At 43.4% G+C, this 26,683-nt stretch overlaps 1 protein-coding gene across 28 annotated transcripts in view; it reads right to left on the bottom strand.

Annotated features, from left to right (window-relative positions):
* Positions 1–507: 507 nt before the first annotated feature.
* The window catches only part of TPM1 (tropomyosin 1), a 28,050-nt gene continuing 1,874 nt past the window's right edge, over positions 508–26,683 (bottom strand). For 3 of the 28 annotated variants that reach the window (XM_090270721.1, XM_090270704.1, XM_090270701.1), the window contains 7 exons: positions 15,113–15,246; positions 12,903–13,020; positions 11,606–11,676; positions 10,749–10,824; positions 10,241–10,303; positions 9,870–9,939; positions 508–1,878 (listed from right to left, as the gene is read on the bottom strand). In XM_090270721.1, coding sequence (XP_090126847.1) covers positions 1,796–1,878; positions 9,870–9,939; positions 10,241–10,303; positions 10,749–10,824; positions 11,606–11,676; positions 12,903–13,020; positions 15,113–15,246 — 615 coding nt within the window. In that variant the 3' untranslated portion in view covers positions 508–1,795. Of the gene's footprint in view, positions 1,879–2,980; positions 3,104–6,780; positions 6,976–8,361; positions 8,445–9,869; positions 9,940–10,240; positions 10,304–10,748; positions 10,825–11,270; positions 11,347–11,605; positions 11,677–12,902; positions 13,021–15,112; positions 15,247–22,874; positions 23,027–26,683 lie in introns of those variants that run through there. The other 25 variants (XM_090270722.1, XM_090270707.1, XM_090270705.1 and 22 more) reach the window with 18 other exon arrangements.

Below are 26,683 nucleotides of genomic sequence, written 5' to 3'. Positions count from 1 at the left end.
TTTTGTTTGCTTAAAGTCTTCAAGAGCAACCTAAGCTAGTTTCAGTTTCCGAGTCTGAGAAAATGAACATGTAATGCAATTTAGAACTCACTGTTAGAAGGTAGAAAATCACAAAGCCCCTTAAAGCAATACTTCTAAGTAGAATCACACTGCTGGGGGACAGGCGTAGATTCGGCGCATTAACCCACAATTTGTTGATGTGTGTGCTGCTGCGGAAGACTTAGTAAACCAGCAAAATTACTGCAATATGTATATGCAGATGTATATGCAGATATACACCAATAACAGGGAGAAAGACTTTTGGAAAGAGTCTTTTCAACTTGGTGGTAACTTTAATAGACCAAAGGGGATGCTGCCTTGAAGGCTTCTGGGAAGATAATATATGAAACTCAGTCTTCCCCTGAACTTTGGGATACTGTTTTAAGAAACCATTCTTAAGGGAAGGTAGGTCAATCACATGATCTAAAATTCACAAAGTAAAAACATACAAATGACAGAACCACCAACTTTAGAAAATGTCCTACAATGTGCATTTTATTCCATACCATTATACAATGTTTGTATGTACAGTAGTTCCCCCTTATCCATGATTTCTCTTTCCTCGGTTTCAGTTAACTGCAGTCAACTATGGTTGAAAAATATTAAATGAAAATTTTCAGAAATAAACAATTCCTAAGTTTTAAATTGCACGTTGTTCTGAGTAGCGTGATGAAATCTCGCGTTGTCCCGTTCCGTCCCGCCCAGGACATGAATCATCCCTTTGTCCAGCATCTCCACACTTAGTAGCCGTCTTGGTTATCAGATCAACTGTCTCAGTATAGCAGTGCTTGTGTTCAAGTAACCCTTATTTTACTTAATGGCCCCAAAGTGCAAGAGGAGTGATGCTCGCAGTTCAGGTATGCCAAAGAGAAGCTGGAAAGCGTTCCCTTTAAGTGAAAAGGTATGTATGTATAGGAGAAAACATGAAGTATATAAGGTTCACTATTATCTGTGGTTTCAGGCACAAACTGGGGGTCTTGGAATGTATCCCCTGTAGATAAAGGGGGCTACTGCAGTTATAACTCTTAAATGTTTCTTTATCAACTGTATGTAGTGCCTACATTTTCACATTAACATGGAGAAATGAAAGGAGTGGAAATCCACATTGAATGCTATCCCATGAGTTGAAACGAGCTTCAAGTGTGCCAATTAGAAGGAAACAGAAGTCTTAAAAGAGCAGTGTGGCTTACAAACCTTGGCTTTAGTGAATTTAGACATACAGAAGCCATAGGCTCATCTCATAGTAAAACTCAAAAGAGAAAATAAGTTGGACAGAATTCTAAATTGTACAATATTGAACGGAAGACCACAGTGGGACCTTTTGTTTAAAGTAGCACCAATCCACACCTGAATGTTTCCCACAGTAATCTTATCTTCCTGTTGAATATATTGTTGGCACTTTGAGTGGAAATCTTTCTGCTTTAGTGAGGACTCCTAGATTGACTAAGCATACTGTGTTGCTAAACTCTCTACCAAGTGTGGCAACGTCAACCTGGGGAAATGGCACATTTAAATCGTTGTCGCTCTGTCATGGGCCTGCGTGTGTGTATATGTGTGTGTGTGTTTGTGTGTGTGTGTGTGTGTGTTTTCCCACCCCTGATGTAGCTGGTATTTTGTGGAGGTTTCTGTGACAGCGGTAAAAAGTAAATAAAAATGCATTTAAGGGGTTTCATGGTAAGCATGGTGTTAAAAAACAAAATAAAACAAGAAATGACAAAAACAACATGAAAGAATGTGGTCGCAGCTAAGGAGGTTTTCACATGTTGTTTAACTCCAGTAAAGTCTGATCCAGCATCTGATGCATACTAAGGTTTTCTTCTTTGGCATGAGCCACTTTCTCTGTGGTGGGATTAGAAAATTAAGTCATGAATAGCTGCGCTTTGGACACAATGGTGGTTTGTACATTTAGGCAGGCAACATCAATCACAAACACAGGATGAGATGATTAGGACTAGGCATGCTTCTACGACATTACTCATTTCCAGACAAGGACCTACAAAGAAGGAAGCCGTCTCTGACCCGAAGGAACCACAGGCACAGCAGGTTCTCACAGAGCAGTCAGGTGAGCCTTCACCAACATTCCACTCTGAGAATGAAAGGCCCGTGGGTTTGGTGAAGGTTCACGGGTCGTGCGCTGTGGGAACAGGGGGAGGTGCTTGCAAAACTGGAGTTAATGACAGCAGACACTTTGGAGCCACAGGCAGTTAACAGTCTGGGAGTTGTGCTGTGACACAATTTCACAGAAAACAAAATGACGTAAGTAGGTTTTCTGACAACTTTTGAAATAATTTATTTCTGTTGATTAAAAAAAAATTATCAACATGTTTCATGCACACTTCAGTAGGACATTCTCTTACTATTCTTACAGTGTTCTATTTATTATCAGCATGACATTTCTCACCAGATGCTTACAACACTGTTAGACTGAATAAAAGCATACCTTTCAGACAATCAGGGACTTCTGACATGAGTTCCTGTTTTCAAAAGCTATTTTGCCCAAGCATAGGTACATTTAAACATATTTCAAACACTGTACCAGATATTAATAAGTTAGGAATATGAATATGTAATGAAATATATATATTATATATTATACCCTATATATAATATATATATGTAGTTATACACATACACACCCCTCTGCTTTGGCTAACTTAAAGTGGGACTCAATTCTCTGTAGGAAATATAAAACGTTTTTTGAGGTCTTCATTATATACCAGTTCAAACAAGAGGACCTACTATTGCAAAGAGGAGTGCTAAATTGTTATATTTATTCATGTACATAATGATATTTTACCATAAAAATTATTTGGGGATTAGAGAGAACTGGATTATAAGAGGAAGATGCAGGCAACGCCAGCCTTTCAGCTGAATCCTTTCATGTACATTTCTGCAGAAAGCAACCCTATAGCTGAAGGTATAATAGTCTTAGATTTCCTGACCATGGGTTCAATTCCTAGAATCCAGCCCGAATTCTTTCCCACTTAAGTTTAATCCTCATTCAGGGCCAGCTTTAGTTGGTTAGTTAGGCGGCGGTTTTGCTCAAGTTGCTGGTAGAGTTGATCTGTACAGGTCAGCAAGCAGGTTAGCAGAAAAGAGGCAGAAGAAGAGAAGTTAGCTAGACTTGGAGAGAGGGAGTTAACAGACAGAACACAGTGATACCTCCGACACTGGTCACCCTTACCCCATGGTCATCTGTCCTGTGCCCAGGGAGGCTGATGGAAAAGGTCTGGCAGACTTAGGAAGAGCCAGGACTTCTCTCTCTCTTGGTGGAAGGGGAGGGAGGGAAAGGGAGCAACAGGGTACGAAGAGGAGAGGGGACTTCCCTCTTGTACCTCATGACCACCACTGCATGAACTGAGCAGTTTCTGACAACAGCCTGAGGAGCCCAGACAGGGCTGGAGGCGAGTCCAGACGTCATCCGCTCCTTGCTAGCACCCAGTGGAGAGATCCACGGCGAAGCTTCAACCTGCCCACTTCTGCTCACCCCTTCCCAGAACCCTCTTCATTGCCACACCAAGGGCTGGCCCTCCTTTCAGGTAGTACCAAGAAGGGGCAGCTACCACTGCTGCATCAGCACTCTTTGAAAAGCAGAACTAAGCTCCCTGTCCCTGTCCTCCAATCACCATGATATTGGTGCAAGTTCTGAATTCCGGTTCAGTTTTGATACAGTGTGTATTTTCCTACTCATAACAGCAGAAGAACAGGCACTTATCTCCACCCAAAACTGACTTAAAATTTATCTTTACTTCTTGAAGATGGCATTTATGTTTGGAGCCAGATGCACGTAAGTATATAAAATGAATAAAATCTCGAATATCCACACGGAGACCAGCATGATGTAAGTTCTACACATTGGCATGTAATCTACTCACATGGTAAGGAAGCCAACCACAAGAATCAGTCTGTATCTGATGATCCTGGGACACCCAAACAATGAAAAAGGCTGGAGCCTACCACAAAAACCCGGAGGACACAAGACTGTTTTGAACCATGTGACAACCTGAACCCAGAAACTCTACTTAATGATCTTGAAAAGCTGATAGTCCTGCCCCTGGGGAAGATGAAAATGTCCAGTCTCTTGCCCCCAGGTCTACTGGGAAATTGATCAAGTCTTATTTTAATTTTCTCTTATAAATGGCAGGAGATGGGGAAAAAATTATATTCATTATGCTTTCTAGCTTGAAACATCCGCCTTGTCCTCTTAGCTTATTCAAATTTTCTGAATATAGTATTCCCTCACTTATCATGGGTATTACGTTCTAGACACCCCCGCAATAGGTGAAAATCTGTGAAGTAGGAACCTTACATTTATTTTTACTATTTATATGTATTTTAAGGCTTTGTAAACCCTTCCCACACACTTATAAACCGTTCCCAGTCCCTTATTAACCATATAGCAAAAAATCCGCGATAAATGATTAAATATATTTTTAAAAATCCCATGATACAGTAAGGCTGCGATAAGTGAACCGCGATATAGAGGGACTACTATATTCAAAACCCTGGCCAAATGTCACCTCCTCCAAGAAGCTCCCAGTCAGAATTGTTCTCCCTTCCCCTTTGACTGTAAATACATACCATCTATTAGATCCGACTCATTTCACTCATCTATCTTCCCACTAGATGGCGAAGACCATTTCTGATTCATCTCTACCATATCCTGACTAGCTTCCACAGTGTCTCGTATATGGCGTGTGCTTGGGGGTTTCCAAATTGAAACCCTACTAGTACATTCACTCTCCCATGGGGAACTGCTGCCAAGGGCAGGCAGGATGTCTCGGTTTGCTGAGCCAATGTTCAGCCAAGCCAGAATGGAAGAACTTTGGAGAAACCCTAGAGAATCCAAAGGATCAATGTGAATTCAGCTTCAATGATAGCTGCCCCTACCATATCCCCCTTGGGACCTGTTCTACTTCAGCTGCCATGGAGCTGGGATGCCTGGGTGGCCTGAGGGAAGGGACTAGAGTTGGTTATACACTTGGAAGTATCTTCTCCTCCTGTTCTATCTCCCAGACTCAGCAATGCTTTTCGTTTGGTCCAGAGGAGGCTCTTGGCAGCAGTTGTAGCGATGGCCTGGTACTATAAACTAGAAGCCTAAGCTCTGACAATTTCTTAATAAAATCAACTTGCTATTTATCCTCTTGTGTAACCCATACCTTCCTGGGCTACTCCAGATTTACCTTCCTAATCTATCAATTGCCTTGCCCTGTAGAATATACTTAGAGAAAGTGCAAAGGTCTCTGGGAGGGTTTCAAAACAAGCATGTGCCTTCAGAAGGAACTGAACACATGCTCAGCAGCGCTTTCAGAGTTGCCCTTTTGCCTCTTGCAGGAAGCAGGGTTACTCACAGAAGGTCCCACTTCTACTACTCTGAATTTAAAAAAGAACAAGGCAGGAATCATAGTCAAAAGCAGGCCCATGGAGCCTTAGGAGAAGAAAAACATGAAATTATAGAAGTCTTTATACTCTCAAGGAAGAAACATTGTCCAGAATCTAAATTTTAAAAAGTCAACTATCAACTGTACGATTACTAAAATACTTTAATTTATGGCCTTCTTAGAGTATTTATTATCTGCTCTGAAGTCTTTGTAGAGTAACTGATACTATTTTCAGCTTGTCCAAATTTATTTGAGTATCAATAGTGGTATATCAAACCTCGTAGGCTAACAAAAACTACACACAAACAGATAAAGATCACCCATATTTAAAACACAGAAGAAATACATACAGCCAGACTGTTGAGGATGGAGAAATGGTGGGAATTAGGAAACAAAATTCCACTTCATTATAAAGTTCTAGTGTTTAAAAAAAAAAAAAAATCACTTGATTGCTGTTTTTGAAATGAATAGCGAAGCCCAAATAAAATGTAATTGTATTCTGAACAATTTCCACTTAACTACTATTTCAGGAAAAAGAAAAAAAGAATCAACGTTAATGACTATACTTTAAAGTGTCCACAAATTTCAAAACAGCTATTACTGCAAAGATTATGTATGTACAATCCCTCCTAAAGAATACATGATGTGCTTTAGAACACAAAAATTTCAACATGACCATAATCAGATTTAGAAAACTTGAGATGTCATTTCATAATCAAAATGGCTAAATAGAATACACTTTTAAAAAGCTTTATTCTTTGTGCTATAAAAGGAGGATCAACAATAACCTCAGCTTACATAGTTTGATCCAGTTCTTTTTCACCTTTCTCAATATGTAAATTCCTAGCAATGTGGGATGGCTATGGAGCCTTCATCATGAGCCTTTCATTAGTTAGCCACATCCTTTGAAGCAGGGCTACCTAAATATCAACACAGAGGGCTCACCACATCCCCAACTAAACCTCTGGCAGAGGAAGATCCTGCTCAAGGTGGATCTTCTGACTCCAACAAGGAGTGTGTCCTGTGCAGAGGTTCTAAGCCGGCTGCATGCCAGAGCCATTACAATCCCTAAAAAACCTACAAATGCCCAGGGCTTCACTCTAATCTTTGGAAACCAAAATTCTGAGAGGTACCCAGGTATGAGTATTTTTTTTTTTTTTTTTTTTTAGAAGTTCCACAAGGAACCATTGCCTTAGAAACTCTTGATATTAACTGATAATGTTCAGAATGCAAAAACAAAAAGAACAAAAATAAACAAAAAAGAACAGCCAAAAATTAACCCTCACATGCGTGAAGCATATTCGCAGTTTTATTTGGTGATGAAACTAAAATGTGAAGTAAAAAGAATAGCAAACAGAAATAGCTTACACAGTGTTTATTTTACACTGAGATGAAGAGCTTCTGTACAACAGGAAGCACAGTGTGTGCTGGCCCTAGGGCAGGATGCTAAAGGAAAGAACCAGGGTCAGCTGGAGAGACAGACGGCAGAGCTCAGAGAGGTGGAGCATCCAGCTTGATGAAGGGGTCTCGGGAGAAGTGAAGCAAAGAAACTTATCTGCATGAAGAGAAAAGGTGGGAGAAAAAGAAAAAAAGTGGCACAATGGAACAAAGGAAAACCAGACTGACAGAGGAGAGCAGCACTTGGAACACAGGCGAGAAGCAGACATGCAAACCGCTGCCAGCTGCGCCTGTGGGAGGACCACCCTCGCTCCACAGGGTCTGGATCTGAGGCATCGCAGGGGCCGCTGGGCTAAGGGTCCATTTTAAGAAAACCCATGACCAGAATTTAGAAAGATTTTGAGCTAAAGCCATTTTTCATACTTCAAATTTTCCCCATAGAATCACATTTATGGTCTGGTGGAAAAGACCAGAGAGACAGATGATCTGAGCCACCCTCTCCTTTACAAACGAGGGGAGAGCATTTCCATGGTGACTGTCATGTCTCTAAGGGTAATGTGGAGAGTCTATAAGCTGTAAGGCAGCAGGCACATGCCACACTCCTCAAGCTACCATTTTTCTGCACAGGTAAAGGAAGGATGGGAGGGCCTGGGAAATTAAATTTCCAGATCATCTGCAATTCACTGCCAGATTATTATGATGAAGAGAACCCTCTGTGAAACATTCCAGGTTAGAATTTAAAGAGGCAGAATAAGTTTAATGTTTAAGTTTGGTTAGCAATATGTAAATTAGTTGTGTGTACTCAAGGTTCTCATGAAAACAAGATTATTTACTCCACTTACTAACTCACAGTAGTAAAAGTTGGGCCATCAACTCCCAAAACTCATATTGTAATATTTTTATGTCCCATTTCTTTAACACAAATCATGGTGTTTCATGGGGGTATTTTAATTCCTTTTACAAAACCAGAAAATTGAAGCCTTGGTTACTCAGCAGAGGGTTCATTTCTCTCTCTAATTCTTAATAGTGAGGAAGAGATGAATATTTACAGCTGTATTAGATCAATTTCCTCTTCCAGGGCCTCAGTAGCCTGACACATTAGGGTCCCTAAATTTATATTTCTTTCTGGAAAACGATATTTTATTTAATTGAATCTCAGGAAATTAATTCTTGATAGTTCTTTCAGAAGTTCCTGTACAACTGCAGGGCCTTCTCTTTTTACTTGAACCTAGTTTAATTTCCTGAAAGGACAGTGTGCTCAAGGTATTCATGTTCCAGCTCCCTGCTTGGTCGGGACGATCTAGCTTAGAGATTGAGAAATGAATGGATTCTGAAGGGAAAATGATTTGTATAGATGGACTTAATCTACTTGGCCTTTATATTAGTAGAACGTGAAAAAACAAAACAATGACTATCCTATGTTATGCAAAGAGAGTAAGCAGAAAAGTAAAGACGGGGGTTCTGGAGGCACAGAAGGGAGCAGTGCTGAGCTGATCACATTAGCATGAGCGCACGGATGTGAGCAGGCAGGGTGGATGAACATTTACATGGAAGTCATATCGTTGAGAGCGTGGTCCAGCTCCTCGCTGATGGCTTTGTACTTCAGTTTCTGAGCATACAGCTCGTCTATGACCAGGAGGTGGAAGGCAGAGGTGCAAGGACATGGAGAGTGATCAAGAGATGGAGGGTGAGTGAGGGTGGCATGGGCGCCATCCCGGCACAGCAGCAAGAAAAGGGCAATGCAGGGAGGAAGTGGTGCCGCAGCGGGTGGCCAATGCAGGAGGCGTGCGTTTTGTTTTTAAATGAATTGAAACAAAAACAAGAAGAACAAAACCCATTAGAAAATAAAACAAGATGTAATATGAAAATCATAACAAATATGGTAGGTCTATCAGTGAACAACGTTAAGCCCTAAACAAAACCACAAAGGGACGGATGCCTCCTGGGCGACTTATAGAACATCTTTCTCTTCCAGAGCTCTATTTTAATTACACTGGAGCAGTCAGCAACTGCAACTATAAACAGTGGAAAAAATATCCAAGGGCAGTGTTTTGGAAGAACAATTCGTGACTGTAGTCTGCAATCCTTATCTGGCTCCACCTTCAAACCACTGACTTCCTGACCAGACTAGACCACTGGGACACGGACTTCTTAGCTACATAAGTACCCATGGTCTTCCCACCCAAGCTGCCCTGCTGGTGGTCCAGAAGACCTGACGAGCGAGGAGAGCCACACTTTATGGTACTATTGTGCCAAGTCTGCAATTCAATTTGTAATGATGGCTTCATACTCTGCTGCACCAGGAAAGGCTGTTTTGCCACCATTTGTTATTCTCTCCTCTCTACTGGCTTGATTGCCATCTGCACCAACCTCCAGTCCCTTCTCCAGCTCCTTCTGCTTTGGATGTATATATTTTATGTATTCTTTTCAATCTTTCTTTTTTACTGCTGATCCTTCACAAGCCTCTGAGCTCAACATTTAGAATTTCTTTGAAACTAAGTGGGTGTTACAATAAAATCTAAATATCTTAGGGGAGAAATGCTTAAGTATAATCTCAAAATATGATATCCTACCCCCACTCTTCCTTCAGTACACAGAGCATTTACTAAGATAACTAACGACAAAAACCCCAACCCCTTACACTGAATTCATACTTGGAAGAAGACGGGTTGTGTCTAAGAACAAATCCACACCATTCTGACAATTAGGAGGTATCACTAATGACAGAAAATACACTTTAGTCATTCTCACCTACAACCACCTTACCCACCATGAAAAATAACCTTGCCACACTTCTGAGGAGTGTGAGGTCACACGGGATGGCATCTGCCATTAAAAAAAAAGAGGTGCCCGTCTGGTGGCTGGCAGTGATCTGGTGAGCAGAGGACTCAGGTCCAAGAGTTTAAGAGCCACAGAATGAAACCCCAAGGACAGACAGGAGGAATGTGCAAGAGCAAGGGAGTATATCAAGGTGAATGCGCTTGGAGTAGGAAATCGTTTTCCCAGGTCAATACTCAAGGATTAAATGAAAAATAAAACTTGAGCTCTTACCTTCTAAGTCATCAATGCTTTTCTCCAATTTTGTTACTGACCTCTCTGCAAACTCAGCCCGAGTCTCAGCCTGCAATGATTCAATTTGTTTCAGTAAACATTGGGATGTTTTAGGTTTTCAGTAGCTATGAATATGGGGAAAATGAGAACACGGAAATCAAGCACAGTACCCACAAAATGGGCCCCAAACTACTTGTCCATCAGTCACTACAGTGAGGGGTGGCAGCTAGCACAGCACGGGAACTCTGAGATGACCTCTGAATATTCCTGATGCGGATCACCGCAACTTTAAAATGAAAGAGCCTTGAGCTGCTCCATGAAAACAAACTCATTTAGAATTCAGGTGGCTTTGCCTAAAACATTCACATTACCTCCTTCAGCTTGTCAGAAAGGACCTTGATCTCTTCCTCATATTTGTCTTCCTTCTGAGAGTACTGTAATTAGAAAGAACATTCCAGATGTCAGACCACAGCTCACTCTATGCTCATGTCTTCTAATACAAAGAGAGCGCCAGCCAGCCAACAGATGTTGGGGGATCTCTCAGGAGGTAATAGAGCCTCTGAGATCAAATGGCATACTACAATACAGTCTCTGTTTTCCTGCCTATTGTTTTACATGGGATAAAAACAAGATAACATCCATTTGGCACTAGGTTTAAATTAAATTGTTACAGTGGACTCATATACTCAACATAAAATATATTCTCTACTAAAAAAGAAAAAAATCTGTTATTCCATAACCATCAGGACATCACCTCAACATGATGCCATTTACTAAAATGTCTAATGGACTATTGCTTTTAGCTGCAAGAGAAACAGGGGGTGTCTTTTGAGCAGCTCTGGAAAGATGCCTTTTCCCCACACCATGCTCCTGGCCTACCTTCTCAGCCTGAGCCTCCAGTGACTTCAAGTTGTTCGTCACAGTTTTCAACTCTTCTTCAAGCTCGGCACATTTGCTAATGTTTTCGACCAGAGGCAGAAAGGGTGGGAGACAAGCCAAAGGAAGGAGGAGAGAAAAAGGAGAGGGATGGGAAAAAGTGAAAACCAAGTCCTGGAGAACAAAGGGCTGCCTTAAAGTAGCCAAATCATCAGGTAGTAAAACACACAATTTCAGCATGGACATTGCCCTCCAACCTTGTAAAAGCAGAAAGGCAGGGTGACAAACTCCAACAACTTTGAAGTGTGATAATTTGGCTCCTTTTTTGGCTGCACCAAAGAGTATTCGTGAAGGAAAAACAAAGAAGTATAAAGAACCCAAAGAAAGCACTTAAAGCAAGATATAAGACAGCAGAGGGTGTAGTGAAGGCGCAGTCATTAAACCAAATGAACCAGTAGGTACCAGAAGCTGAAAAACGTCTGGGTTGGAGGTTAAACCTAAAAACCACACATGAGCCATCAGTACCTTATCCTCTGCAGCCATTAATGCTTTCAAGGTCTGATCCATTATTCTTAACTGTTCTTCCAGCTGTCGAACTTGGCTGTTAGTGGACACAGGAAATGCACAAGGCCATTCTCAAAATCAGTGTGCAGGTAAGGCATGCAGTGATACACACATTCATACACAGACACCCCACACAAGTCCTCCGTGTTCTAGACTCGTGGCTCATCCATGTCAAACGAGCACATAAGGAGCCCGGAGCTGAAACAGGTAAATGTGCAGCTGCCAGAAGGTCATGCTGTTTAGTCACTGTTCTGCAGCACCCCCACACATGGCGTCCCAGCACCGGGCCCGCTTACCCTTCTGAGAGCTCGGCCCGCTCCTCTGCACGTTCCAGGTCACTCTCAATGATGACCAGCTTACGGGCCACCTGCAGCAGGACACACAATATACACAAACACTATGGGCTTGCACGCTTTGAGTACGGAGATGTCGGAGTGGGGAATGGATCCAACAGCCCCTGGAAGATGTCTACAAATGAGATGATCCCCTTTCTTGTGGACTGGAGAGAAGCTACTCTCCACTGGGAGTGCCCATGGAGAGGAGACCAGGGACCCAGAATGGCTAGTTATGAATGGGCAGTCTCATTTAAAATCTGACTCAGATGAAGTCTGTATAATTACACAGCAGCCAAACCAGAGGGTGGAAGAAGGGAGAAATATGAAGTTCACAATTTCAAAAATAGCAGTATGATGAGACATGATGAATTTCATGCCAAAAGACAGGGGCTGCCAAGAAGACACTGCACCTCAATCTCCTTTCTGTGAAAGAGGTTAAACATGCCAACAGAATAGCAAGAGAAAGTAGCATGAGATGAGCTGGTGAGATGTCTCAGGAAGGAAACTGGATTCAGTGAAAGAAACTGGAGAGAAGGGCTCCTTTGAAGCATTTCAAAATTAGTGGGCATAATGCAATCTGGAAATAATAATGATAATCACAATAAAAAGGGGAGTCAATGCTGTTTCAAAACAGCCACGGCACAGTAAGGGCAAAACTAAAACCTTAACATGTTTTCATAGGAAGTTGTTTTCATGGGGACACGATCAGAAGCTGATTTAACTGTGAACCTATGCTGATAATGGAATGCTATCCCCTTGAAGAGAGAGGAGGACCAATGAAAATGCCCTCTGTGAATCCATCACGCAAGCAAGTGCATCGTCCACATCTCTACGCGGCCTGAGCTGGACTGCACTGGGTGAATCACTCCAGGAACTGTTCGCATGGTGACAGAATGAGAGGCTCCTTCCACAGACACAAGAGGCCCAACTCTCCCTTTTTCTGGCCAAAGATCTTTTGTTCTGGTCTTTAGCGGGTGGGGGGCGGTGCAGGAGGAGAAGCTTTGGTCTTTCCCAGTGCTATTGACTGGCTTCATGAATGCTGGGATCCCCTAGCCTGATCAAATAAGAACCATTTTCTGCAGACAAAGGAACTGCTTCTCCAAACCACCCATTTCTGCCAAGCAAGCTGATCGTTTCACTTAAGACCGCAAGGCTGTATAAAGGCTATATACATTGCTCTTGCCACCACTCCCCTCCCCCTCTCCCCCCCATCAGCCACTGCTGGGGGTCCACGAGGCTTTGGGCCCCAGGATCTGACCTCTTCATACTTTCGGTCAGCATCTTCAGCAATGTGCTTGGCCTCTTTCAGTTGGATCTCCTGAATTTCCATCTTCTCCTCATCCTTTTGGGCTCGGCTTTCAATGACTTTCATGCCTCTGAAAAGGAAGACAAGCAACAAGTCCCAAGAATTAGAGTTGACCTCCTCTGACCCACACAATGCACTGCAGTGGTTTGTGAGGCTTCGTGTAACTGGCAGATCAAAACAGAGCACAAAGCTACTTTCACGTTCCAAGCTGTGAAGCAAGAGTTTCCAATGCTGAAGACAGAAAGATATATATTTCTGTTCGTTGTGAATGAAACGTCACACTTTCAGTACTGGCGAAACTGTCCAGGAATCTAATGTTAAATAAAAGGGACCATGTCAGAATCCTGTTTGAAACTGGGAGGTAGGGAAACAGGAGAGGCCAACATGCTTTACTTGCTATATAAGTATAATAGGATTTCTTTTCCTGGTAGGAAGCTTGAATATGGACCAAAGTAAGAACAAAAGCGTATTTATCTTTATGTACTTCCTCCTACAAAGAAGATAGTTGTTCTTACCTCATCAGCCACAAATGTAAATATCAGATTGAACATATGAAATTGCTGATATTTGACCATGCCAGACCCATAAAAATAGCAGTTTCATATGGGTTGACCTAACACTTTAGATAAGAAACTATGAGTTTCTTTAATAATAGAGGTATTGATAGGACTGACACCATCTTCTATGCTAATCTGTATGTTTGTATACACCTATTGCATGGTGTTAAGATTTGGAAAATGTTAATTGATTTATAATATATTACAGACTTATGGTATAACAATTCATGTTAAAATGGGGTTCATGACCAAAATCTAAATAGGCAGTAAGATAAATAAGCCACTATATTTTGATGAAGCACGGAAACATGTTTTAGGAGACGTGAGTTCTAGTCTTGGCTCGGCCGTAAGGTGGCTGTGAGACTCTGGGCAGGCCACATCAGTCTCCGAGCCCCGGCGTTCTCATCTGTAAAATCAGGGGACTGGAGTAAATGATCTTGAAATTCCTTTTTACTCCAAAGTCTAACATTGCCAGATTTAGATAGCCTTTTAGGTTCATTAACAAGTGTATTTCAGGACAAAGCCGGCCACAAAACCATCGGTATGTGTACACTGTGAGAGATGAGTCATCTTAAAGAATTTCAAAAACTCTTGGTCAGAGAACAAACAATAAGCAGCGGCTAATTATGAGCTGAAAGCTTCAGCTAAAAAGCTTCTTTAACCCTAAAGTCTGAAATCACTCTCTATCCACGGTGGCGGGGAACAGAAAGTCACTTCAAAGACGAAAAATGTACAAAATGACTGGCTGCCTTCACGTGCCCGGTCACAGCATAGATGCACACGTCCGTGTTCAGAGCCCCCACACTGCTCTGTCATCCCTTAAGCAGCAGAACTCCCACTGGTCTCATGGAGTCTTTCTAGGACTGTGCCTGTGCACTGTGAACACATGCACTTCAACGGCTGGGCATAAGAGAAAATGCCTTCTAAAATACACGAAGCTGTGCTGGTCTACATGGCCACGGTTTTCCTTTACTACCACAAAGCTCCATCTTGAAGCAGTAAGTGAGGCAGAGCCAGGTTAGTGTGGGAGCAGGCTCAGAAGACACAGTGCCTGACTGTGTTTATGTGTGCGTGTCACCAAGTCCAAAACAATCTCCTTTTGCAGATCATATTTCTGTTTTATCTCTGTTTCCTCTTACCTCTTACACCTGTTCACTGGGCTATTTGACAACAGACAGCCCATTTTTATCTAAGCCTCCTTAGTATGTTTTAAAAGTTATCTTTTTAAAAATGCATAATTGCTCTCGGGTCAGCAGGAAGGAAAGAATTATTATGCATCCCTAGAATTTCTTGTTCACACATCCATCTCTCTTGTTGGATGGTGAGCTCTATGAGGACAGGAATAGGATTTTTTTCTTCTTTGTAATCTTGAGGTTTAAAAGCCCTGTGTGCTTTGTCTAAAAGCGCCTACGTTAAACAAACAAAACTAATAAATTAACCACTAATGTTAAACGAACAAAACCAATAGTTACACTCAGGATCAAATGAGGAAATGCTCCCACTAAGGAATTGTAAAATTCTTAAACCCCAAGATCAGAGAAGCCCTCCTGTTCCACCAAGAGGAATGGCCTATGCTAAGCACTTGGCTGTGTGAAGTGCCCTCACCTCTCACTCTCATCTGCTGCCTTCTCGGCCTCCTCCAGTTTCTGCAAAGCTGTTGCCAGACGCTCTTGGGCTCGATCCAACTCTTCCTCAACCAGCTGGATGCGTCTGTTCAGAGAAGCTACATCGGCTTCAGCCTGGGCAGAGAGAGTGAAAGGCATTTCAGAGTTGGGGGAGGTGAAGGTAGTGCCTTCAGGAAGTGGCTGAGACTGAAATACTGATTTCAGACAGGAAGCCTGGGCCTTGTGGTGAGCTGCCCTTAAGGGCGGAGTTCTCCAATGTACCTTCATACATTGATTTATATATGGAATGCCCACATTTGTGTATATATATATATACACATCTATAAACACCTTTCTCTTTGGAAAGATGAGCCATTACCAAATGCTCTCTCGCTTAGTTCCTTTCTTCCATAGATTTCAACACACTGGCTTTACCTCACTAGAGCCACTTGGCTCACTGGTGACCTGAGGTGTGGACAGAGACGACACGGCTTATCCAGGCTCAGCCACAGAAGAGCCGTACAGCCAGAAATCAGACCTAGGAGTCCCAATTCTCCTTTCTCCAGACCATTTTCTCAAGGGGGCCTTATAAAGGAACTAAAATATCTCAAAATTCAGTGGTTCTAAAATATATATCATACACAACTAAATCCAGTACTCCCCACCCCCCACCCTCTTTTCGGTAACCGCTTTAGTGTAACTAGTCCCACTGGAACAAGGCCAATACAAATTTCCCAAGTGTTCCAAACAAAGCCTACTGGAATTTCTTATAAGTCAAGATTACCACACGAAGAGCTTCACACTCCTTAGGAGAAAAGTCGTATGGATACTGTCTCTATTTGTGCCTATCTCTGAAATAAGATGCCTCTTTCTTGGAGATACAATGATTACCTATTGTTGAAAACCTTGTTACTACTGTATGAGCCTCAATAGGCTTGAAGACCAATGGTCCATTACACACACTTACACTGGTAGCTCTTTAAATAAGATGCCTGAATGTAATATATGGAACTTATCAATTGGGTTCTATTGCTTCATCCTCATCGACTTTGAGTATCTAGTTACGGGGTGATGGGGTCTTCAGGACACATGGAGAGTTTTCTAAAAATCACAATACACACTTGGGGACCTATATGCTAGTTCTCCACCTACATTCCTGTCTTCTTTACTCAACTGTAAGCTTCTTACGTGCAGGGAATCATGGTTCTTTGCACAGCGTATGAGCTCAGTAAATGTCTATGGAATAAAATGAGTAAAACCAAGGTAATTTAAACAAGAGCAACTTTCTTAATTCATGGACCCATGCTATAGCCAGTCTGAAATGCACATACCGTTCATAGGGAGGTTGTGATGATAGCCTTGAATCAAAGGAATACAAGAACATTCAGCTCTTTCTTTGCTCACCTGTGCCAGGTTTTGTCTGGGAAAGGGAAGTGATTAGGGTATTTGGTGAAGGACTCTATAAAAAACATTCAAACACACTTTTTTATCTTGTCAAACATTAGCTATGTTGTAAAAACTGGTTGACAGAGGCAGGGGGTGAGGGGAAACATGAAATGAAACTGAGGAGGATGGTTTGCAACTGCACTGGTCCACAAAGGAAATCATTACTGACGCACAGTGAGCAATGGGCCTCACCAAGTCTGACCGGCAGGTGACTGGTGGTTTTTTTAGAGAAGGGGTGAGTGTAATAGGAATAACACAACTCTCAAGTACAGGGGACAATCTTTTAAAAAGTCTTTAGCCCTATTTAAAAAAGAAACTGGAAGTAGTATACATGAGGGATACTTTTGGATCAGGTCAGTTTTTTCGCTTTTTCTTTTCCCCCAGTGTCCAGTAAAATTCTATTCTTTTATGAACAGTGGTGGGGGGGGGGGACAAGTAAGCAATTCTTTAAGTTAAAAACAAAAATGAAGAGCAAAAACAAACACACCAACTCGCAGCAGAATGTCTAGATCATATACGCAAAAGTATCCCCCCTTTCTTTCCTTATTATTAATATAAAGGCACTTATCTTGTTACAGGTGGTGTGGCCAGAGATTTTTAAGAGCATTTTTTTTTTTTTTTTTTTTTTGGTAGCCACCACATTCTACTTTCCCTGCTCTGCTTTCAACCTGGGTCCCAGCCTTCGGGACTTTGTACCCATAGAAAGGAAAGTGCTTGTGATCTGTGAACTGAAGCTTCTGGGTGACAGGCCTGTCTAGGTCAGCTTCCCACTCAGCTGGGGCACTGGAGAGTAAGGAGACGACATCCAATGCTTACTTCCGCCTCTGCTCACAAGATCTCCCTACCTGAGATGTCCCCCTATCAATCTGTATCTTCCCTCTAATTCCACCCCCACCCCCCAACCATTCTTTCCTTTCGCTCTGGACACTGTTTATAAACATCACTAACTCTTTTTTTTCCCCAGGAGCATTTTGTAGAACCTTGTACTTCTTGACATTATGGGTGTAAACTATGGAATACCAGCCAAGAGGGCCTCATACAGGGCACACAGGCAATGGCTAGGAATGGAGACCTGCTCTAGGAGCCAGGACTGGTGCACTCAGAGACCTATGGGCAAAACAGAGGCTTCAGTTGTTCCGCTGGAAGGACTAGCTGAACATCCAGCTAGGCACCGTCCAGCAGCTCCCACAACTGGCTGAGTGTCAGAATCCACTAGGAGATGCATATTAAAAATACAAATCTCCAGCCCCCATCCCTAGAGATTCTGATTCAGGTTAGAGGGGAGGGAGGGCAAGAATCCTCACTATAAATATGCAACCTGTTCCACCCACCTAAAAGCTGGCAAATCCTGTGGGAATCACTCTTCTAGCTCTTCCTTCATAAGAAAATAGGAGAGTGGGAGCTTCGACCCAGCATGCTGAAGTAGATTCAGATCAACAGCCATCAGTGGGAGACAAAACTAAAATCCACGTTGTCTGACTCCTTGTGTGCTGGCTCTGTCACTTCCCTCATGGCCGTCTGGAACCTCACAGAAGCCCTGGAACTGGCGGTTCTAAACCCTGGCGTCTTTTCTCTAGGTCAGGGTGGAGGTTCTCTACAGCCACCCCCACCTACACAATGGCCTTTAGTGACAGTGACTAACCAGGACGAGGAGAGCAGTTACCATATTAAATAGCATCCACTAAACAAGCCCTCTCAATCCTTTCTGAAATAAGCGGGTGGCATAAAATTGGAAATCATCAAGTAACACTGATGGGTGAGAGCTCACAGAGGGACACAGGGCACTTGCTCTCAATCCCAGAAGCCAATGCCTACTGCCACAGAGGTTTCAGAGCAGGACAAAGGTGCCTGTAGGTTACAGCCTGGACTTGAGAGCCATGTCTGGGGCACATCTCACTCTGTAAGGTTTCCCTGGAAAAACCTGGACTCTCACTGGCTTCTCAGGTCCCACCATACTGGTATAATCACAATTTTGTTTGGTTCTCTAGAATTCATCTCTCTTTCTCTTATTTTTCCTTTTTATTTTTTAGAAGGGGGATGGAATTATGCTCTGTGTTCAAAAGGCCCACATACCTTACCTTCATTAGCTTTTTATTTCCACTATGTGTCTTATAAGTTCCGAGTTAGACACTTTCTAAGGTTCCTTTCATCATAGCACCTGGGCAGTCTGCTTAAGCCTTAACCTGCTGTTGCCTCTGCCAGTACAAGCCTACAGCCACATGACCATCTGTTATTTAAAAAGCAGATATAAATAACAAAGCGTTTGGGAAAGGTCAAGACCCCAGATGCAAATTATTTCCAGGCACGGAAATTACCCTGGGTGTGCTGGGTTAGCTCCTTCTAACAACAGCGCATGTGTTGATGCTGCTGGTGAAGTCTTTCAGTTTGGGACGCTACTTTCTTTTACTTCAAAAGTGCTATTGTATCCCAACATGTAATGAGCTACTCAGAAATTGGACTGCTATATTAGTAAAGGCTATCAATTGTCCTCTTGCAGTTCTGCTGTTAAACGACCATCTTGTGAAGGACCTTAGAGTTAGTTGCATGGTCAGTCCTGTCTCCTCCTCTGTGGTCTGCCCCACCCCATCCAAGGTATTAGCTACCTATACAGAAAACAAGGGCAGACACCACTTCCCTCCCCCACTGCCACCCCAACAAGGTACTATACAGAAATCAAGAGCATGCCTGACCCAATGTAGCAAAATGTTACTCCAAAATCAGATTTGAAAGAAAACTTTTACAAGAGTAGATTGTCAGGGCATCCAGATATTTCAGCCAACACAACTTAAAAAATAATTAAAAATTTAGCAATAAATACACCCTGGCTGGTGTGGCTCGGTGAACTGAGCACTGGCCTGTGGACAGAGGGGTTGCTGGTTCGATATCTCAGTCAGGGAACATGCCTGGGTTGCAGGACAGGTTCCCGGCTGGGAGAGTGGGGGAAGCGACCAATCGCTGCTTCTCTTGCATTTTCATGTTTCTCTCCCTCTTTCTCCCTCCTTTCCCCTTGCTCTAAAAATAAACAAATAAAATCTTTAATAATAAAATTTAAAAAAATAGCAATAAGTAAATAATTGTAGGAGAATATTATTAAATCCTGAATATCTGGAATATATGTTTGAAATCCTGCCTGAACCAGAGTGGAGCAAGGGATGATCAAAGGTCAGGCCTTCTTATTTTACGCAAACTGTAGTTATACAGAGGTTACACCCGACTTGCTGTGTAAGACTAAGTGACTACAGCCAAGTTAAACTTTTGCCCTTATATGGTAAGGAAAGGGGGGAAAAGCACTGATGACATTAAGGGGCACTCCCATGGATAACAGATAAACACAGCCTCCTCTATCTGTGCCAAGGCCTGTAATTTATGAGGCATGTTTGTATAACGAGGGAGAACGGACATGTACAGGGCATTGTAGTGCCTTTGCCTTGCCTATCTATGAAAACAGAAATTGAGAATATATATTCCAGTTACTGCTACCCTGGGGGTGCCAACAAGAACACAAAAATGCGCCCCTCAGTTTGCTGGTCTCAGAAATATTTACCAACTCTAAAGAGGGAAAGGGCTGGGAATGTTGTAAAGTGGTTATTTCCATGATTTAATAAAGTTACCAATTAAGAACCTGCAGGTTGCCGTTTTAAGCCTCCTTGTTTGCTGGGTACTATCCAGAAAGGAGGAAGGAATGACTCCTTGCTACTTTTTCCTTTGATAATGACAAAAAAACAAACAAAACCCTCTTGAGTCACAAGAGCTAGCAGCTCTCAACCATTACATCAAGCCAAGCAGCCCCAATCCAACAATGTGAAGGGCCCATACACCTTGGGAAAGCAAACCAGCAGGAAATAAGGAATGGCTGATCTTTCTAAGGTAAGTGCTGGTATAATAGGGCCAATTAATTACAGTCTCTCTTTTCTTTTCTTTCTTTTTCTTTTTGCTGTAGCTTATGGCTTTGTCCCTAAACCTCCATCTTCACTGCCCAGAGAAAATGTGACTACTACTTTAACTCACAGCTGTGTCTGACAGCTACCAAGAAGCCACCCCTGCATCAGCTATCTTTAAGCTCCAGTTTCAGAAGCTAGAAACCACGCCCAATAAGAAATTCTCTCAATGGCACGACTCAGTCCTCAAGCTGCTGTCTTAAAAGGTTCTGTGTCTCCCTGGCTGGTGTGGCTCAGTGGATTGAATGCCTGCCTGAGAACTAAAGAGTCCTGGTTGGATTCCTAGTCAGGGCACAAGCCTGGGTTGTGGGCCAGGTCCCCAGTTGGGGGTGCACAAGAGGCAATCACACATTGATGTTTCTTTCCCTCCCTTCCCCTTTCTCTAAAAATAAATAAATAAAACCTTAAAAAAAAATAAAGTTCTGCGTCCGATCACCTAGACAACTCCTTTCCAAAATTACTTAAAAAACTGAAGCAACTTAAGCTATTTTTAATATAAAGCTTTGAAAAGAATGAAGGCATCACCGTTAGCCAACTGGCATAGGGAGATGACTTATAAAAACGCACAAAAAAGAAAGTGAGTATAAAAGTAACAATGTGTCCTTCATGCAATTTATCTCCTGTGTCTAACATCAATCACTAGGCCAGGCGTCAATAAAAGGCTCTCTTGTACAAGACCACATGTTCCCTTTCTTAGCAGGGTGAGGGGGGTTCTACTGACTTCCACCATTAATACCACATCAACCCACCACACATTCCTTTCAGGCTGCCTACATCTTCTCTCCAAGTTCCAAAAAAAAAAAATAAGTGATTGGTTAAAAGCATTTAAGTATAGTGTTTTAAGATATAATGCAATGAGCAGGCTATTTCCAAGACGCTTTGATAGGTTGGGGATTGAAGGTGAAGGGGCAATGAGCTATGCCAAGTGCTGTGTCGTTTTAATACCAGCTGACACACAGCACCCCTTCTGTTGTGCCTAGAACCACGGTAATTCCTCTACACACTAACTTCTTTCACGATCACAACAGGTAGGTGCCATCATTATCTACATTTACAATTAGGGAACGGAGAGACTGAGGCGTTAATTACCCCAAAGTCTCACAGGTAATAAGCACTGGAAGATTCAAATCCTGGCCAACTGGGTCCCGGGTTCTTGTTCTTACCCATCATGTTCGTTCCATTAGTTCTAATGGTTCAAGGACAGCTGCTAACCAGTTAAGAGAGGCAGCTGGAATCAATTTACAGCCCGGTTAAATTCAGAGACACCCACGGGGCCATTTCTGACTTGTCCTCTGAAGAAAACTGTCTTTTGCTTATTGATTTTGATTCCTGTCTGTATTTTATCTGAAATTTCCTCTAGTTAGGCCTCCCTCTTAGGAGGAGCTGTTTGCTTTTATGTATTTTATGCAAAACAGGTCTCGTAGTTTCTGCAGCCAATTGTACACTTAACCAATAACGATGTACTCAACTGAGGACGAGCCAGTCAGTATTAAGCACAGCTGGACACCATAGTATCACTTGTCATAAATTTCCTAAGGTGTTTTGAGTATCCGGATTTAATATATACATACATACACAAATCAGCAAATAGCAAATGCCTAAACTACCTTTGAAATCCTGTTCCTGTTTGCTGGATACATTTGCCTTAGCAGAAAGAAAGGAAGCCAGGTATTACATTCAACATGGGGGAGGGGAAAGCCGGCAGGAGAATACACCCAATAATCGTTGACATTTAGCCAACTTTTTTCAAGACTCAGTAACAAAGAAATACCTATCTGTATAAGAAAATGTGGATGATTAGAGAAAGGAAAAGGTCAAAGGGCCACAAACTACATAAGCCACAACCTAGCATCGTCAAGTGTGTCTACCACCATAGAGAAACAGGCTTCCAGAAAACCAAGGGCCAGCGGGGGTGGTGGAGGTTAGCATCCCTGGGTCCCAAAGTCCGGCAGCTTATCAGAGTTGACCTATCGGTGCCCCTTCGCAAAGAAAGGGATTTCCCTCTTTCCTTCCCACCCTCCGAGTAAATAATGCCAACAGCGCAAAGTGCACATTCCCGGGGACCCGAGACACCGGGCCAAACCAAACACCCCAGAAATGGAGTCCCTTTCTGAGAAAGTGCTGCTTCCAGAACCTTCTCAACACCACTCCTGCTTCCCCTCGGGGCTTTTAGTTTAGCCCCGAACGATGGAATGGAAGAACAGAAAAGAACGGGAGGGCCCCCTCGCAGAGCCAGACGTCAGCAGCCTGGGTGCGCCCTGGAGCGTGGGGGCAGGGACAGGTGGGCTCCTGAGGGCTCTGCGGCGCGCGGTGGAGCCGACTGGGGAGGAGGCGCCTCTGGGTGGGGGGGATGGGGTGGGTGATGGGTGGGTCCCTTACGGTCTCCCTCAGCTTTCTCTCGTAGTCCAGCTCGCGCTGCAAGCTGCCCGCACGCTCCTCCGCGGCGTCCGCCTGCTCTTGCAGGCTCCGGATCTTCCTCCGCACCGCCTCCAGCGAGCTACTCCCCGCCATGGTGCGGGGCGGCGGTGGGAGGGCTGTGGTGGGAGAGGCCGGCAGCTGCGCTCCGGCCGCCACGGCACTCTAGAACGCCCGGCCGCCCCGCCCAGATCTCGCCGCGCGACCGCGGCGCCCCCGGCGGCCCAGGACCAGTCCGGAAGTCGCGGTCTCCGGGGCAGCGCCGGAGAACCGCAGGCGGGTGCGCGAGCGCCGGGGGCGGGCACAGCGGGCGAAGCAGGGCGCGCGCCGCGGACCCCGGGAATTTGCAAACGGCGGGAGGCGCTGCGCATGCTCGCTGCAGCGGAGATGGCAGGCATTGGGGGCGAACTACAAGACACTTGGCGGACTGGGTGGGCCCTGCAGGAAAGGAGGCCACCGCTCGAGGGATTTTACTTCAATCCCCAGCGCCCCTCCCCGGCTCCGAGTTGTCCCCTGGTAACGGGTCTGGTTGCTAAGGGCTATAGTGCCGCCTCCTGGCGGCAGAAGCTCTCTGCCCCGATCACGTATTCCCAGGCCCAGAAGAGAGATCTGAACTAGGAGTTCGGGATCTCAATGTGCCCCAAAGTGGTTGTTCCTCTTTGTAAAGAACAGCTTAACACACGATTCTAACAATAACCATTCCTCTCCAAAACTCGCGAAGTGAAAACCACTAACATATTACATAGTGGTTAAAACCTATTCTAAATGCAGTCTTCCTAGGTTAGAATCAGGCTCTAGTTCTTTCCTGGTTGTGTGACTTTGGACAAATAGCTTGATTTCTCAGCCTCACCTCTAAAAGTGGGGTTAATGGCAGTACTTTCTCATTGAGCTGATGTGAGGGTTATGAAATAATATATAGTATTTAGCACAATACCTTGTACATACGTTAGTTAAGAACTCAAATGATAGCTTTAGTTAATATATAGGCAGATACTGTTTTAAGAGTCAGGCTGGGGCCTATAACCAGCTGTTTATCCCAACCTCTCTGGGACTCACTTTCCTGTCCGTGAAAACAATTATTTTAGGGGTCCCTTCTGGTCACAACCTTCTCTGACTTTAGATTAGCCTCTGAGATCTTTTGGAATCTAACCAATTCTGGGCTGGACTGGGCTGCCTTTAAAAGGCACACCAAGAAAGGCTACAGAACTTTATCAGAGCGTCTGACTACAGCTGGATGAAAACCAGCATGGACATAATCTCTGAGAACTGTCCTCTGCCAATTTGCCCCTTGGGCTGTGTTTTTAAATGCCCGCTAAGTCTTCCGGCTTTCAATCCTCCCATTTCTCAGAAGAGACCCTTCAAGTCAGTTCCTGATGTTTAAGCGTGGGAATAACGAAGAAAAAGAAAACAGACTTGACCTCCCTTTATTCCTCCAGAGCCCTAACTACAAACTTGCTTAGCTTTCCTGACTCATTTTCTATGGAGCTTTTCACAGCCTTTGCTGAGATCTCCCACACCCCTGCATGGGCCCTCACAGCCTGTAGGTGGAGCCTGTGGCTTTGTTTCCACATAGTTCTATGGGTCTGGCGGGCTGTTAAAATGCCTCTCCTAAAGGAGTACAGATCTTGTGCCTCCAACTTTGATGATGGAGGAAGGGGATGTCTGAGAGCCTCCAGGAGGAGCCTGGAAACTGCTGGACACTTGCAAGTGCTTTAAGCAGCCAACTACTGTCCTGCTTTTCAAATACCACAGAAAGTCAGTTTCAGGTGAATTCATTTTCATGCTGATGTCATTATACAAGAGTGTATGGCAGTTCTCAGCCTTGGCTGCACATTGGAATCACCTGGTATTAAAAACAAACAAACTAATGCCTGGGTTCCAGTCCCAGAGATTCTGACTTAACTGGCCTGGGTTATAGCCTGGATTTTGAGTTTTAAAATCTCCCTAGGTGATTCTGCTTAGATAAGGTTGAGAAACAGTAATTTAGCAAGCAAAGACCTACGGAGAATAAATATCAGATACGTACGGTTACTGGGGCAGAGGTTGGGGGCTAGAACCCTCCATTCCCTTCAGCTTCACTTTGGTGGAATGACAACAAAATATTCAAAACAAAATCATGGGGCATGCTACCTCACGAATTACCACCTTTAAAGGTAGGAAGAGCCCACTTCTGGAATAGGATATATAAGGTATGGGTAAATTAGAAAAATGTTTTTAGTAGTAGCAGTAGTAGTGGAAAAATATAACAGTTTTACAGTTCTTAACTATGTACGTACAAGGCAATGACAGGGAAATGTCCTAATCACAGATATAATACTATCTCAGGAAGCTGACCTCTCTTCCACCTCCCCCTTTCTCTAGTGACATCTGTCTTTTTCTGCTCAAGTCTTGACTGTTTTTACTAGTTAGGAATCACTTTAAATACAGCATTTCTTCACAAACTTCTTCAACATCCCAACAGGTTCCCAAGAACCTAAAATGTCTTAAAGGGGAAGGTGATCAATATATACTACATAAATCAATCAATCAATCAAAACAGGGTTGCAAAAAATCACCCTCCTCTGCCGGCCCCCCCCCCCAAACTGGCTTTAAATATCCTTTTTCCACTTCTGCCCGATCTCATTCCTAGGCTCTCTTAAACAAGACTTCAATTAAGACCTGTAGCACTGCATAGTCACAATAATTATGATCTAGTTTCATTAAGAATTGTATTATCTTTTCCCCCCTTCTCTTGCCTTCAGGCTTACTGAGCTATTTTCAAATTCTCTACATTCTTTGCCTTATAAGGAATATCTCTCCTTGATCTATCAGCGGCTCTTTTGAAAAAGCTAAATAAACGTCCTGCTGGAGAATTTTGGGGAGACAGATATTCTCCATTTAGCCTTATACGGAGCAGACATCTGATCTACATTACACAAAGCAGGCAGAGTTATGTGTTCTTTGGCTCTTTTCTAAAGCCAGGTAGTTTGTAACTTAAATATTTTAGTTAAATCAGTGCTTCCTTGAACCCCTTTTCTAGAAATCTTGATTTTCACTGGAAAATTTTTTTTTGTCAGCTTTTAAATGTCCCAAGACTGGATTTTTCACTGACAAAGCACAGTTGGAGGTTACATGTCAAGCCTTTTTCATACCACAAAAAACCTTTCCTGATTTCAAGACCCAAGACTCTCCAGCGCGTTGTATTTTACTCAGACAAAATACTGCACCAGTTCAACTTTTGGGCATAGCTCTTCCCCCAGTGCTCATGCATTCTTGGAATTGTTCCCAAGGAATTCTTTCCTAATTGGGCCTCTAGGCTTAATTAGCTTCTAGAATGGAATCCAACAGTGTGAAAAGAAGTCCTTGGGAAATCTAATGCATGGCTTGACTTACGCAGCAGAAGAGGCAAGCTCTTCAGCTAAAAAGATTCCCCCAAAGGGCAGTGAACAGAGTGCTGGTAGAGCTTTTACGCATCACACGTAAAACTATGTGGTGGTTGCCAGAAGGCTGACAGGTGGGGGTGGGGTGAGCAGGACGGGCAGGGGGCAGCTAGCTCACTATACCATATAAAGCACTGAGCTATATATAACCTGCAGCTTACTTTTTGGATCTAGTGCCCTTAGACTGCAGACCCAAGCAAGTATCATCTTCCCAGGCAGATCTTAAGGGCTGAATTAAGGCTTCCCTAGTAAGAAGGGAGGCCTCAAGTGTCTCTGTGCCCCACCATCAAGCTCAGCCTTCTAAGTAAAAGTAGTCCCAAACTATTTCTTCAATCTAGAGGCCAGACCCTCTGC

This window comes from Furipterus horrens, unplaced genomic scaffold (genome assembly GCF_987537825.1).
Source record: "Furipterus horrens unplaced genomic scaffold, mFurHor1.1.pri manual_scaffold_3, whole genome shotgun sequence".
NCBI lineage: Eukaryota > Metazoa > Chordata > Mammalia > Chiroptera > Furipteridae > Furipterus > Furipterus horrens.
The sequence above is the reverse complement of the archived record's forward strand: the minus strand, read 5'-3'. Positions and strand labels throughout refer to the sequence as shown.